The 15,737-nt window shown below is 43.6% G+C and overlaps 1 protein-coding gene across 1 annotated transcript in view; it reads right to left on the bottom strand.

The window, feature by feature from the left end:
• myo15b (myosin XVB) overlaps nucleotides 1–15,737 on the bottom strand; it is a 54,935-nt gene that overhangs the window by 2,900 nt on the left and 36,298 nt on the right. The window contains exons 44-66 of the mRNA XM_056296688.1: nucleotides 15,558–15,642; nucleotides 15,173–15,383; nucleotides 14,510–14,616; nucleotides 14,316–14,375; nucleotides 8,968–9,043; nucleotides 8,672–8,790; nucleotides 8,389–8,504; nucleotides 7,903–8,044; nucleotides 7,524–7,635; nucleotides 6,970–7,249; nucleotides 6,369–6,432; nucleotides 6,203–6,275; nucleotides 6,031–6,107; nucleotides 5,843–5,919; nucleotides 5,588–5,718; nucleotides 5,335–5,429; nucleotides 5,134–5,211; nucleotides 4,861–4,957; nucleotides 4,541–4,689; nucleotides 4,327–4,451; nucleotides 4,076–4,209; nucleotides 3,800–3,933; nucleotides 3,457–3,597 (exon numbers count right to left, since the gene is read on the bottom strand). Coding sequence (XP_056152663.1) covers nucleotides 3,457–3,597; nucleotides 3,800–3,933; nucleotides 4,076–4,209; nucleotides 4,327–4,451; nucleotides 4,541–4,689; nucleotides 4,861–4,957; nucleotides 5,134–5,211; nucleotides 5,335–5,429; nucleotides 5,588–5,718; nucleotides 5,843–5,919; nucleotides 6,031–6,107; nucleotides 6,203–6,275; nucleotides 6,369–6,432; nucleotides 6,970–7,249; nucleotides 7,524–7,635; nucleotides 7,903–8,044; nucleotides 8,389–8,504; nucleotides 8,672–8,790; nucleotides 8,968–9,043; nucleotides 14,316–14,375; nucleotides 14,510–14,616; nucleotides 15,173–15,383; nucleotides 15,558–15,642 — 2,683 coding nt within the window. The remainder of the gene's footprint in view (nucleotides 1–3,456; nucleotides 3,598–3,799; nucleotides 3,934–4,075; nucleotides 4,210–4,326; nucleotides 4,452–4,540; nucleotides 4,690–4,860; nucleotides 4,958–5,133; nucleotides 5,212–5,334; nucleotides 5,430–5,587; nucleotides 5,719–5,842; nucleotides 5,920–6,030; nucleotides 6,108–6,202; nucleotides 6,276–6,368; nucleotides 6,433–6,969; nucleotides 7,250–7,523; nucleotides 7,636–7,902; nucleotides 8,045–8,388; nucleotides 8,505–8,671; nucleotides 8,791–8,967; nucleotides 9,044–14,315; nucleotides 14,376–14,509; nucleotides 14,617–15,172; nucleotides 15,384–15,557; nucleotides 15,643–15,737) is intronic.

The raw sequence follows: 15,737 nt of genomic DNA, 5'->3' as shown, positions 1-15,737 counted from the left end.
AAAGAAGCAACCTCTTTGCTGTCATCAGGTGATAAGAGAGAAAGTGTTGTTGAGAGGCAGTCAGATTGGTCAGACCTTCTGAGAATGATTAAAAGGTGGTCCAGTTCTAACTGGGTGTTGATCATTTTAGACAGTATCTCAGATATTTCTATCCAGTAGGTCTGTATCTTTGGGCAAAGAGCAAAGCTACGTAGCAGAGTACCGACATTTTTCACATAAGAGTGACACTTCGGGATAAATCTGGTGTAGCCTAACTCTGGAATAATGGAGTCGGTACAACATTTTAAATTGGATAAGGCAGTGTCTAGCATTGTTTGAGCATGTATGTAGTATGTGCTCCAGGCTTCCCTCCCAAATTTCATCAGAAATCTGCAGACCCAACTCTTCTTCCCATTTTGTCTTAATACCTTCTGACGAGGGTAAACCGGCCTGCTGTGGGGTGTCATAGATAAAGGATACAAGTTTATCTGAGCTTGATGGTCTTTTAAGGTGTACATTTATCATTGAACAGTTGGCTGCCTCAAATCCTAGTAGATGTTTTCGAAGGATAAGGGTTTAAGATTAAAGTGGGACCTAATTTGTTTCCATATATGTAACATGCCACGTATAACTGGGTTGGAATTATAAATTGATTTATCTAGTTTAGTGGGAGACAACCAAACAGCCCCTATAAGAAACAGGTGGCATTCCTCCTGTTCCACTTCGATGCATCCATGCTGAGGGGTCGAGTTATCCAGATAGAAGGTGAAGACTCTGATACTTGATGCCCAATAATACAGTAAGAAATTTTGAAGTGCTAATCCCCCGTCCTGCCTTGGCTTACAAAGGTGTGTTTCATGTTTTATAGTTCCACATGAAGGGAATTATGATGGAGTCTATATGTTTGAAAAGGATTTAGGGAAAAAAATTGGGATGTTTTGGAATAAGCATAACAATTGGGGTAGAAAGACCATTTTATTGATTGATTGGTTGGTTGGTTGGTTGGTTGGTTGATTGATTGATTGATTGATTGATTGATTGATTGATTGATTAGTTGATTTTCTCATTTTTTCTTCCAATTGTATCCGGCCAACTACCCCACTCTTCCGTGCTGTCCCGGTCACTGCTCCACCCCCTCTGCTGATCAGGGAGGGCTGCTGACTACCACGTTTCCCCCGATACATGTGGAGTCACCAGCTGCTTCTTTTTACCTGACAGTGAGGAGTTTCGCCAGGGGGACATAGAGCATGGGAGAATTACACTATCCCTCCAGTCCCCCCCCCCCAAACAGGCACCCTGACCGACCAGAGAAGGCCCTAGTGCAGCAACCAGGACACATACAGCTTCCCACCCACAGACACGACCAACTGTGTCTGTAGGGACACCCGACCAAGCCGGAGGTAACACAGGGATTCGAACCGGGATCCCTGTGTTGGTAGGCAACGGAATAGACCGCTACGCTACCCAGACGGAAAGACCAATTTAATGGCATTCACCTATCAAAGATAGAGGGAGAGTTTTTCAAAATTGTATGTTTGCATCAAGCCTTGTCATCGGGGAAGGGGAAATTAGCCTAAAATAAGGAGGAATAGTATTTTGTAACCACAACACCTAAATATATAAATTTGTCAATGGATAACTTAAATGGGAGAGTGTGCAGCCAGGATGTATCACTCAGATGAATGGGCATCAGTTCACTCCTGTTGATTCTATAACCTAAGAAGCTGCGGAATAGGTTGATCTTCTCTAAAATTAGCAGAATGGTAAACTGGGGTCTGGTTATGTATAGGAGAACATCATCCGTGTATAATGAGATTTTATTCGTTAACCTCCTTGTGTTATATCTGTGTAATAGGGAGTCTGTCCTGATACTCTCATGAAGAGTCTCCATAGCAAGCGCAAAGATTAGCGGGGAAAGGAGACACCCTTGTGTTGTCCCCCTGAATTGCTTGAAGAGAGGAGACATTGTTTGATTGGTAAGAATTTTTGTAGAGGGGGGTTTATAGAGAAGTTTCATCCATCCATCCATCCATCCATCCATTATCCAAACCGCTTATCCTTAGCCAGGGTCGAGGGGACGCTGAAGCCTATCCCAGCAGTCATTGGGCGGCAGGCAGGGAGACACCCTGGACCCATTCGACCTGGTCAAATGCTTTTTCCACGTCTAATGAAAGCACTACAAGATCCTCATATGGCACACTAGTGGAATACAAAATATTGAATAGGCGTCTAAGGTTAAAAAAAATAATTTCTGTTGGGAATAAATCCAGTCTGGTCTGAGTGGACCAGTTGGCCCAGTAGAGGGTTAAGTCTCTTAGCTAGGACCTTGGCAAATATTTTACCATCTACTTTAGTAAGGATATAGGATGGTATGAAACCACTTCCTCCGGATCCTTACCCTTCTTATGTATCACAGTGATAACTGCCTCTGTTACTGTAGGGGGGAGGGTGCCATCAGCAAGAGCCTGCCCAAACATATGATGTAAGTAAGGACAAAGCAAACTTTTTTTACATTTTGTATCTCCGTAATAGTGATATCTGAATTCAGGTGGTTAGACTCATCCTGGTTTAATTTAGGAAAATTACAATTATCTAAGAACTCATTCATAGCTACCACATCAGTATTGTTCCTAGATTTGTATCTATCATTAATATCTTCGGGCTTTATCGGTGGGTTACCAGTGCAAGATTTAATCTTATGAATTGTGTGATCGGTTTCATTTTTTTCTGAGTTGTCAGGCTAAAAATTTTTGTGGTTTGTCACCAAAATCAAAATATTTTTGTTTAGTATACATAAAGGCTTTGTTGATCTTCACAGAAAGTATTTGGTTGTATTGATATTTTAGGGATGATATTCTCCTGTGTAGACAATCAGAGGGATGTTGAGCATTCTGCTGATCGAGATGATGAATTTGGTCCTGTAGTTCAACCATTTTAGCCTTATTCTTACGCCTCTTAGAGGCCTCAAAGGAAATTACACAACCCCTTAGGTAGGCCTCCATTGCCTCCCACAGAAGTGATGGGGGGGGGTGCCTGGAACTGGAACATCATTGGTCACAAAGTAAAAGGCAAATTTTGTCTTTTAAAGTAATCACAGAATTCATGGTCAGTGAACAGTTGAGGGTTCAGTCTCTGTGTGGAGCAGTGATACCTTTAAAATTTAGTGAAAACGTAACAGATCAGTGGTCAGAAATTAAAATTCACCGATTGCTGGTTTCAGTTGTGATGCAACTGTGCCGGTTTCAGTCATTATGCAACTGTACAGTTCATAAGGATGGGGATACCTGCAGTCAGCTGAACCTCACAAAGTCATTTAGATGGGTGATGAAATGTTTCTTTCACTAAATGTTGTGTCCAGGTGAACTTGATTCAACTTTCTGGGATAGTGACCAATCCCAAGCTTATAATTCAAAAAGGAACTTGAAAGCAATGCCCATAATTTTGAGCTACGATAGCTGAATGAGTGTTTGGGCCTACCTGTTTTAGGTGAATGATGACTTTTTTGGGATGGCCTGAATTGTCATAACTGATCTCCACTGCGGGCAACTTATCTGTTTTTTTAGGGGGGACGGTACGCATGGATTGTACCTCCACAAGTGGAATCACAAAGACCTGTTCCTGCAGTAGAAAGCGACAATATCAGATGGTGGACAATGGCTATGATATACAGCTTTCACTCAAAAAACATTCTCTAGTGCTTAAAGTTACATTTTTGTCACTTTCATAGAGCTTCTGCCCCTTAGTAATTTCTCAGTACTAAACCCCCCCAGCATTGATTAGGTGCAACCCCTTGGACACTATTCTCTCTATAGAACAGCACCTGTGTTTTGGGGTTAATGAACAGCACCCCCTCTTGGTTGACAGCCAACACACAGGGTGATGGGCAAACACGCTGGCTGACCTTTTGGGCCTTGAAGATTTTGGAACCAAACAGAGGCACCGACCTCAGGAACTCTGGAGCACAGGACGAAAAAAAAAAATCAGAGAATGCAAATACTTTCAGGCACATCACAGATCTGTTTATGATCTTTCATGCAAACTGAATATATTAGAACAGAATACATTGCAATGGAATAGAAAACAAAATATTTCTCACCAATAAATCGTACTTTGGCTGCTTGATGGGTGAGTGATTGCATGGCAGCTATTTGGCCCAGGGAGAAAGAGTGAATCTCTTTGACTTTGCTATTGATCCCATCCTGTTGGGGTAGGTACTGCTTTAGCTCTGGCCTTAGGAGGAAATATAGAGGACAGAAAATCTAAGTGTGAAATTTTCATAGAAGATTACCACCAAGTCACAACATATGTCTTTAAAATTTGCTTGAATTACCAGTTTATGTGACTTACAATGAAGGCCTGTTAGTCAGTCCCTTAGCAATGTGCTGCAGGGCTGACAGTTCTGCTATCTGCTGGACCAAAGAGGAACCACCACAAGGCAATAGCAATTTCCCATCCAAGTAATCTGTCAACACCTGCATGAAAAACATCAATATGCAATAATGTTACAAGCCCATACATGGATCTTTTACATTCGCCTCTGGCAGGTGCTAAATTATGATACCTGTTGGTAGTGGAACTCGACATAGAGGTCATTGTTGAAAGAGAGAGGGGTTTTCCAGATGACTCGGCTTAGTGACAGAAAGACAGAATTATCATCCTGCAGGAAGTCAAGTAGATATTCCTCAGCATGGAGGGGACGCACCATTCCATCTGCCAGAGGAAGAGGAGGGAAAGTCAGAAGCAGTGAAATCAACTGTTTGATCGACCTTGACTGATCAACTTTTTTATCTATCAATCTTTCTGTCCATCTGTCTATCTATCTATCAATCAATCCATCAACTGTTGCATGTCAACTACTTTGGACCTTGGCATCCACTTTACCCTTGGAGTTGTTGGCATGGAGACAATATTCTCTGACTTCTGAGGGATCCATGACATCCATTTCTTGACAGAACTTAGTCAAAACTTCTGCTGCCACCTGTATAAAGCAAAAGAATATGACAGACAGGCAGGCAGAGAATGCTGAAGACAGGGGACGGAGAGGTATATCACATACAGGTAGGTGACTAAGTGGTTTGGGTTGTGAACCAATAGTCAGAAAGTCATGATCAGGTGGGAAGAGAGAAAAAAGATGAAGTGAGATATAACTCTTACACTGAAGCTGCATATCTTAATGGAGAAATCTACCCCTCCTGGTAGCTGGATAGGTGTATTTCGGGAAATTTTGTCAGCCTACAAATGAGAAAAACGTTAGATGAGAGCACCTGAAAATTATATAACAAAGCATACTGCACACTACGGATAAGGTCATGAAATTGGTGTTCTGTATTTGTGTGACCATGTCAGTTGACTTACCAGGATGGCCTCCATCTCTGCATGTAAAGGGATGTTACGGCGACCACCATAGTTGAGAGAGCGGTGCAGGTTGTTTTGACACTTATTGGCTAGCACTAAGAACGGACATGAACATTTCATTGCATGCATATGAGTTACATGTATGTGTGTGTGTGTGTGTGTGTGTGTGTGTGTGTGTGTGTGTGTGTGTGTGTGTGTGTGTGTGTGTGTGTGTGTGTGTGTGCGTGCGTGCGTGTGTGTGTGTGTGTGGTACCTTGGTATGGGTGTGCAGGGTCTTGTGCAATGTTTTGCAGGTAGCGTGTGATGTATGGCTGCAGGGTCCCAGAGCAGGGGAAGAAGCCTGCCACCATGCTGAGCAGGTGCCAACCGAGGATACAGCTTTGTCTATATGAAGAAAATAATACATTGGTTACATAACTAGAAAACAACTTTGAAAAGAACATCCTTTATGGGCACACTTACAGTAAATATAGGTAAAATTGGACGCAAAACCATAATGCAAACTCACATGACTGGGTTGTGGGTGGTTTGCTTGATGATCTGGCAGTAGATTTCATCTCTCAGGGACTCTTTTTCCTCTCCCAGCTAAACATAATAGGGAGAATAATATACAATGCAAATCCTCTGCCAATCCCAATCCATTCTTTTATTTTTTGACTCCCAGTCAATTCATGTGCTGTATGAGAGAGCACTGACCATTAAGATGTGTCTCAAGCAGTCTTCTTGAGTGTGATCCTTCTTCAGTGGCATGTCTCTCATAAACTGCATGATGTCTAAAGGGAGAGAAAAATGGAGGATGACAGATTAGCAGCCATTCACTGAGTAGCAGAGGTCATATGAGGGATATGGTTAACTTTAAGTCACTCACTCTTAAAGCACTGGACCGCTAAAACATTCGTTTCAGGATCGCTGTAGAGAATGAGGGAATCCTGTATAGGGACCTGGTTGAAAATAAATGTATAAATATGTATGCATTAAAAAGAATGAGGAAAAACTTGAATTTGATGTTAGAAGGCTCTTACTGTCTAACCTACTTCTTTGTGTTGAACCATCTCTGAGAAATTTCTTCCACTATTTGGCAGACCTGCAGTCTCCACTCTGATAAATTTAGTAAGGGAAAATATTAGTGATGAACAGTTATTCACCCCATGCAATCAGTTCATTCTGTAATTTAAAGCCGCTGCTATGAGGAGTTTGGGATTTTTTATTTTTATTTTTTACTTTGCAAGGCCCTGTGGCCAAAAGCAGTAGTGTTTTGCAGAAGAGCGACTTCATTTTGCATAAGCATTACTTCTCTTTGCAAAGATCTACATTCATCCACTGGTAGCTCATGCATTTGGTTTGAAGAGAAGAGTGAGCAATGTAGTGGGGGTTTTTTGTTTTTGTTTTGTTTTTTAAAAATAGCTGTTTGCAAACCATACAGAGATGAGGTCATGTATCTCTAATTGTGCCTACGTATCCCATTTGTGTGTTGATAATTGCTTTGTTCAATTTTGTAGGGAATCTGACCCAGAGACAAGCATACAGAGAAGCATCAAAATTAAACTGAGACTAATAAATAATCAGTGAAAAACTCTTCGTAGCAGCTTTAACAAATCCCATCCATATGGTTGTTGACCTCAAACGATGTCATACCTGAAGTATTTTATTGCAAAATCTATCAAGGAGTACTGCTGGAGCTCTAACTCTGAGCCCTGTATCGAGTCCTCTCTGTTGTGCTGAGCTGAATCAATGCTGGGCATGACCGTGGGTGGCAGGCTCTTTGGGCCTCCGGGAGGTCGAGTGGCCCTCATGCTTTTCCTCCTCCCATCCCTTTGGTCCAGGTAGACACAGTGGTAGTCCGGGGCGGCACATAGCTGAGTGAGCTCATCAAGAAAGAGACCAGAGCGCCCTCCAGTGGTGCCAAAACACCAACCTGGTAAAGAGTAAGAATGGCTATTGACATACAGTCATTGTAAATTTACCTAATGATAATCCATAGAAAACATGGATTATCATTTAACATGGTAATACCTGTGACACAAACAGCACAAACAATAGCATCTTAGAATGAGACAGAAAAAAAAAGTCCCCATCTAAATCTAAATGTAAAACGATGCTTAACGCCATAGCCCAATAAATATCAAAATCATTTGATCCATGCTTTGAAATGTACACTTTGAGAGCCGGGGCTGTAATGACAACATCACCTGGTTGGAGTCCCTCCATTGGTAGCAGTTTGATGATGTCTCCCTTGCTGAAGCTGAGCAAGCTGTTGTCATCTGTCATGTAGCTTTTCAAAGCAATCACATGGCCTGAATCCTGGTTAGCAATAGGCAGATATGATAGAGTGAGGTATAGTGGGAGGGGGACTAGAATGGTGAAATCATACTTTGATACCATTTTCTCATCTGTCACAAAAAAAAAACAAACAAAAAAAACCCCCAAAAAAGGTAGTTGTTAAATGGTGTATTTGAGATACTATACTAAAACACTACCATTATGGTTCCATAGTGAGAAAAATGCCATCTATAAAATCAAGGGCTCAGATAATGAATTCAGTGCAGATTGTGAGGAAGGGGAAAACACCTTCATTAGTTCTCTGAGGAAGAGTTGGATCATGGCGGTGATTTGAGGGGCCCTTGTGGACTGCAGCTGGAAATGTTCATTTATCATCTCTATCTCCAAGGCATTTGACCCCTGCAGGTGTACTGATAGCAACTCTGCAAAGCTACACACACACACACACACACACACACACACACACACACACACACACACGTTTTAGTTTCAATTCCATACATCCATCATCTATTAAGTTTATGTAACAGTGCTAGCGAAGGACATTGTTTGATGTAGGCAGTTGACAGGAAAAGTCTTACTGCTGCATCCTGGTGGCTCAAGTGTGTATTATTTGGGTTGCATCATTCTGGGTTTAAATCCAGCTCAAGACCTTAGATCTTGCTACTCTCTCTCTACCGCACATATAAAATACAGACTAAAACTGGCAAAATAAATCATCGTTCAAAATAACACTGTGGTGTTGCCTGGTTTCAGATGGTGTTGTGCATGTACCTGTAGCTTCTTAGCAGATGGAGATGTTTGGGGTTGATGCCTGAGGCCCTCACCACCTTCAGCAGACGAATTCCACGATGAGACACACCCAACACCTGACTTTCCCCATTGTTGTCCTGCAGCAGAAAACCCTAATTGGAAAAAATCCCTTGAGAACAGCGCACAAGACCAATATGAAGGAGCTGGTGGGTTTTGTGTATGTGTGTGTATGAGCATGTTGTTTGGTGGAGGTTGGTGAGCAGTTGTGTGTATGTGAACACAAATATATGTTGAGTCTCATCACCTTCACCGGGAACAGGCGAGTAAAGTAGTTTTCCCAGTTGTCTCTAGCAGCAATGACTATCCTCTTCTTCATACCCTCATCCTGGATGGTGCTTATAGTAGAGCCAACATGGAAACCGGCTACAGGGGGCAAGTCATGAACACTGAGTTACAGAAAGGCAGGAGCCAAACACTACATTCATGCTAAGAAGCTGCAAGGCATATGCTCTTAAAGTCCAAAATGATGGCAGGTTTCAATGAATCAGTTTATTAGCATATCAGATCCAGCCATAAGATCAACTCTGACATGGTTCTTACCTAGCAGATCCTTCATTTTCCTCCTCTCTTCTCTGTTGATCTTTACACAACTATCAGAGTAGGTGTCCCTCATAATCTAAGTTAAAACAAAACAAAAACAAAAACATTGGACTTAGAAAACTTCAATGTCCTCCGAGAGTCAATTTGTGGTACAGCACAAAACATATACACACATTTGAAGCACATCAGAGAAACAAAAACAACAATAGTCCAACATCATCTGTAGCAGCCATCATAGACATCATCACAGCCCAGGCAGGCATTTAAAGTGCATGTCGATCGCTGTATACCAACAATTGTAACAAGAATAAATAGTGCATATACTGCACATCCCCTATGTATCCATGTACTTCACATCCCCTAGTCCATGTATTTTCCCAGACTTCCCATGGCTACTGCATTTTATTTAATTGAGTTATTGCCATAGGAATAAATGAGTATTTTGCTCGGTTGGTTCTGATCTTGGGGTATCTATACCTTCGACCAGAAGGAAGTGGCTGGAACTTCAATGAAAGTGGATGGGATGTATCCATGCAGACCTTGTCTGTGTTCTCAGTCAGCCTGGTCAGGTACATGTTGTACAAGTCAGTCTGCTGCTCTCCCATGATTTTCCCTCTGGTCTTCACAATTTTTCCAAATTTGGTCTTGTGAGTGATTTTGGAATGTCCATACCAGCATCCAGGTGGCGTGCCGGTCTATTCCGTTGCCTGCCAGCACGGGGATTGGTGGTTCGAATCTCCATGTGCTATGTCCCCCTGGTGAAACTCCTCACTGTCAGGTGAAAAGAAGCAGCTGGCGACTCCACATGTACTAGAGGAGACATGTGGTAGTCTGCAGCCCTCCCCGGATCGGCAGAGGGGGTGCAGCAATGATTGGGTCGGCTCAGAAGAGTGAGGTAATTGGCCGGATACAATTGGGAGAAAAAAGCGGGGAAATTAAAAAAAATAATTTTTTTTTAAGTTCAATTTTCTAAGAAAGTAAATGCGCTGTTGGCCCTTCTTAAAAATAGCATAAGCATATTGGTCCCAGGAGAATTTGTGATAAGATCCAAATACTTATACTCTTGTCACCACCTCGATTTCCTCTCCTCTGATCCTAGGTAGAGTGGGTGATGGTCCATCATGTCTAAAATCTCAAATCAATTCTTTCGTCTTGGATGTGTTCAGATTCAAATGGGAAGCCTCACACTTGTTGGTGAAGTCCTGTAGAACCGGACCATGTTCAACATCATCCTGTTCCAAAAGGCTGTCCAAGGCGGTGTCAGCCGCAAGCTCAATTATATGGTGTCCAGGGTATCTGCTGTGACAACAATCCGTGTATAAATATATAGCAAAGGTGACAGCATACTTCCCTATGGTGTGCCAATAGAGGTAAAACGCTCCTCTGAGATGGTGTTGCCTTTGCAATCTGCCCATAAGGATATCTGCCCATAAGGAAATCCAAAATCCATGTGATGACTTTTGAGTCCAATCCAAACTGCTCTTTCAGTCTGTCAGCCAGGATTAATGTGTGGATTATATTAAATGCAGAAGAGAAATCTGCAGAGGACTCGTGCATGTGTTTTACAACCCTCCAGATGCATATACAGAAAGTTTAAAAACTTTACAATGGCGTTGTCTGTCCCTCTTCCAGAGTGATAAGCAAATTGTAGTGGGTCCAGGTCCTATTTACTCTCTCATCTCTCATCATAAACCACTTCTCTGGGGTCGGGTCACAGTGGCAGCAAGCTAAGTAGGGCACTCCAGATGTCCCCCTCCCCACCAACGCCCTGCAGCCCTTCCTGGTGGATCCCAAGGTACTCCCAGGCCAGAATGGATATGCAGTCCCTCCAGCGAGTTCTGGGTCCACCCCAGGTCCACCCTGGGTCCCCCCCCCAAGCTGGTCCTCCTGGACCAGTCTGCGATGCCAGAAGTCAGCATGCCCCGGTTCCCACCTTTACCTGCCACCTGGCCTGCATTGCACCCTACCCCAATGCTCAACCCCACGGGTAGTGGGTCCATGGGGTGGTGGGTCCATGTTGTTTTTTCGGGCTGAGCCCGACCGGGCCCCATAGGCCAAAGCTCAGCCACCAGACGCTTGCTGGTGAGCCTCCTTCCCAGGTCTGGCTCCAGGAGGGGGGTTTACATGAGTTAATAATATGGGTTTTGATAATCCTCTCAAGTGATTTAACTACTAGTGAGGCAATCTCGGAACCCAGAGGTTAAATCATCTGATGACTGATGCCTGACAACAATTTAGCCTCTGGGGACAGCGGCCAATATTTCAGGGCTTCTGGTGTAGCTGCTGGCTGCTGGCTTCCGTTTCCTATGAAGACTTCCTGTTCCGTGCACCCGGCATTGTTTACAGTTGGATTAGAAACTTGAGACACGAGAATGGAGCTGAATGTGTTCCACCTCTTTCACTCCCCACATGGACTGTTACCAACATGCAACCAAAGCATGTTCCTGTAGAAATCGCCGCCTACTCAAACGTGATTGGTCAATACTTCTCGGACTAAAACAGAAACCAGAATGCTTCTTTCTTTTTTTAAAATTTTAATTTCTGATTTTTCCCGTTTTCTCCCAATTTAGTGGCCAGTTGCTCCCTATTCTACTTCAAACACCCACCCTCGTGTGTTCGCCAACTGCATCTCTCCGGCCGGCAGTCTCGAAGGAGAAGCCTCGCCACTTTCCAGGCCGAATCACTGCTTTTTCTGACACACACAGAGACGCATTCATGTGACGAACACAAGCCGACTCCGCCCCCCTCCCGAAAACAGCGTTGCCAATTATTGTTGCTTCATCGAATCCGACCATAGTCGGATCTGACAAGACCGGGGCGCGAACCCTGGTCCCCAGTGGGCAAGTGCATCGACACAAAGCCAATGCTTAAACCGCTACACCACCACGGACCATAAACCAGAACGCTTCTGATACCAAAATCTTGACCCGTGCCTACAGATTCCATATATATATATACGTATATACACACACACACACACTCACTCACTCACACACATACATATACATACACACACACATATATACATATACACATACATACAAAAACACACACACACACATATATATATATATAAAACTTTGTTAAAAGAAACACTCAACAGTAAGGAAAGTGCTCAACAAATAAGGAGCAAAATAATCCAGTGAGTCAAGTAAATTCTTTATGAGACAGTACAAGCCTGTTTCATGCCACAAGCAATTATCAGCTGTCAATAAACTTACTCCAAATACTCTAAATAAACTACTACTCAGCACTCCTCACTGTCAGGTGAAAAAAAGCGGCGGGCGACGCCACATGTATCGGAGGAGGCATAGTCTGCAGCCCTCCCCAGCTCAGCAGAGGGGGTGAAGCAACGACCGGGACGGCTCAGAAAAGTGGGGTAATTGACCAGGTATAATTGGGGAGAAAATGGGGGGGGAATCCAAATTTCTCATTTAGTACCTCCTTTAACCCTTAAGTCATCCATGGCTTGTTGTTTGGATACACTGGTGGTTTTTGTTGGAATAACTGCACCCACACAGAAGTCTATGTAGCCTGAGGTAACTTCTGTCATCTCATTTAAATCGGCAGAAGAACCCTCAAAAACGTTCCATGATGTGCACTCAAAGCACCCTTTCACAGCCTCAACACTGTCCTTGTCCCACACCTGGCTCTGCTTTCCCACAGGCTTCACCCTCTTCAGAACCTGTCTATAGGTGGGTCTAAGAAGGGTAGCATTGTGGTCTGAGCGACCCAAGGGGGCATTAGCAATGGGTGAATGTGCCTTAGGGATGGAGCCATAACACTGGTCAATGGTTTTGTTTTTTTCTTGTAGGGCAGGTGACATACTGAGAATAGGTAGGCAGTGTGCGTTTGAGGATACAATTATCAAAATCCCCCCTTATGAACTTGGCCACATCTGGGGAGATTTGATCAAATCCTTGGGTAACATTAAAATATCGGCTTTTATCAATTTTTTACTTTTGGATGGATATAAAAAATAGTGAGAATATTTGTGGGAAGTCACGTGGAAGATAGGAGGAGTGCAGGGGCATTGATAAAGAGTTCAATATCGGGGGTGCAGATTTTTTCCTCACTCCCGTTGTTTTGCGCCACCTGTCGTTTATCATGACGCACATGCCCCCTCATTGGTCCTTGCCTGTGGTCTCTCTTCAACGGTCCATGCGTGTGATAGTAAATCCACCTGGCCAAACATCAGAGTTTGGCACAGTCTCGCTAAGCCAGGTTTCAGAAAAGACGAGAACACAAGCTTCCCTGTATTCGTACAAGTAGCGAGTGATTGCTTGAAGCTCATCCGCTTTTCGTTTTATCGATTGAGTGTTTGAGAAAATAATGGTTGGGAGTGGAACATCTATTTTCCTCTTTCTAAGTTTCTGTTGCACCCGTCCCTTCTTTCCTTTCCTTTTGTGTCCATTGTAAAAAAAAAAAAAATGCCTTGCAATCTTCACAGGGATGTTTGCATCGGGCTGATGCCAATCACTTGAGTAGGAGCTATGTTGCGGGAGGAAGTCTCTGCTGTAGCATTTGTGTGAATCTGATTTACCAAACTGGTTCACTTGCAATGTTGATTGGAAACATAAACTCATAGCAATAAAACTAATCCCTGTACACTCATCACGTTGCCTTGTAGTCCCATGCATGAACAAGCACCTAAACAATAAACAACAACTACTGATGATTTGTAAAAACAAGAAATGATAACAAATGAGACTAACACAACTGTGCTCAGATAAACTGTGCTGCTGGTCGCCATGGTGCAGCGCCCTTTGCCGAAGTGCAGTCTTTGATAGAAACATCACAGGATTTGGGGATTTTGGTTACTGCGCCTAAATCATGACTAAATCAGTTATTGCTCAATCAGAAAATAAACCAGGGGGCGTCCGGGTAGCGTAGTGGTCTATTCCATTGCCTACCAACACAAGGATCCCCAGTTCGATCCCCGGTCGGAAGTCCCTAAAACACAATAGGCCGTGTCTGCGGGTGGGGAAACGGATGTGGGTATGTGTCCTGGTTGCTGCACTAGCACCTCCTCTGGTCGATCGAGGCACCTATTCAGGGGGGAGGGGGAACTGGGGGAATAGCGTGATCCTGCCACGCACTACATCCCCCAGGTGAAACTCCCCACTGTCAGGTGAAAAGAAGCAATTGGCGACTCCACATGTATCAGAGGAGGCATGTGGTAGTCTGCGGCCCTCCCCGGATCGGCAGAGGGGGTGGAGCAGTGTCCGGGACGGCTCAGTAGAGTGGGGTATTTGGCCGGATACAGTTGGGGAGAAAAATGGGGGGGGGGAAGAAAACAAATGAGAACTATCATTCATTAACCAGGGCATCAGGTTAAACATGTTTACCTGCTCACATAACAGATTCAGGATGTAGGGGCGGCTGAACTTCTCTCTGGGATAGAAAACCTGGATATGCAAATAAACGACAAACGCCATGAGCAAACACTTGATTTGATCAAAGAACCTGTTTGTTTGGTATGTATGCTCGTGTTTGTGTGTGTGCATGTGCGTGTACATGTGTGTGTGTGGTGTGCTCTCACCTCCTTGCGTAGGAATAATTTTCCTGGCATGGTGGAATATGAGAAGTACACACTTGCAGAGAATTGGTGGAGCTGGGAGTGCACATTCTCCTCCTCTGGCATGAGGTCTACACACAATACAGAGGAAACCATGTGGCATTAACAGTGCTCCCCCTCTTTTTAAGGAATAATTTTCCAGGACTTTTTAAGGATAATTTTGATGACGTTTGCTCGGATGTACAGCAAATGACAGCTGTTGCAAACAGAAGGTATTATTCTTCAGTATTCACCGTCAAAGTCTCTAAATGGGCCGTGTACCACCAAAACTTCAGTCACTGATGTGCAATCTCAGCTAGAACGTTCAATGGAAATATGCAATCTCAACAGGTAAAATAGCATTTAATAACCTATCTTTACAACTTTCCATGTCCTCAATAATAATTAAAGGATGTTTGCTCAATTTGATCATTTTTCAGATGTTTTCCATGACCAGAAAACTTGTCTAGAAATTTCCAGATTTTCCAGGATGCTCTTAAACCTTGCATTAAACAGAAAGTGACCAAATAGCAAGCAGGACTCATTTGTATGATGAGGTGGTGTTTTTGCATTCGGTTAAAAAACCTGATTATACTATACAGTCCTGGAAATATGACAGCAAAGGAACTTGAGGATAAGAGAGCTTACTGAGAGAGGGGGCGACCATGGGGGGTGGGTCCGGGATGCTTTCAGGTAAGGAAGCTGGAGGCGGAGGTGGAGGCGTAAGTGTTGTTGGGGGAGGTGGCGGAAGTTTCTGGGAGCTGAAGAGGTCGGCCAGGGAGCGCTGCTTCTGCTTCATGTTGTTGGAGATGGAGCGGGGACCCCTGGAGGAGGGAGGAGAGGGCCGCAGGGGAGACGTCTTTGGAGGGGACCCCCACTGTTATTGGAAGCATGGTGCAGGGAGAGAGAATGGAGGAGTACTTGGATAGGGTAGAACAAGGGTCATTAAATAGCACTAGTACATTTTCAATAGATCTTAGTTCATGTCTTGTTTCTGTTGAAATGAAAGCTAGAGGTTCCAAACCATTCTGACCTGTTGTGGGTGTTTTTTGTTTTGGAGTATGGCCAGAGCTTCTTCTTTAGGGTCAGTTTTCTTTATAAATTGCCTTGACGGACCTCTGTAAGGATGGTAAAATTATTTATATTAACGATAACAATAACAATAATAATGAGAACAATATGGAGTCAGTTGGGTACTAATTTATTCCCAAGA

This window comes from Lampris incognitus, chromosome 17, assembly GCF_029633865.1.
Source record: "Lampris incognitus isolate fLamInc1 chromosome 17, fLamInc1.hap2, whole genome shotgun sequence".
Classification (NCBI taxonomy): Eukaryota; Metazoa; Chordata; class Actinopteri; order Lampriformes; family Lampridae; genus Lampris; species Lampris incognitus.
Note: the sequence above shows the minus strand (reverse complement) of the source record. Positions and strands in the feature narration are given on the sequence as shown.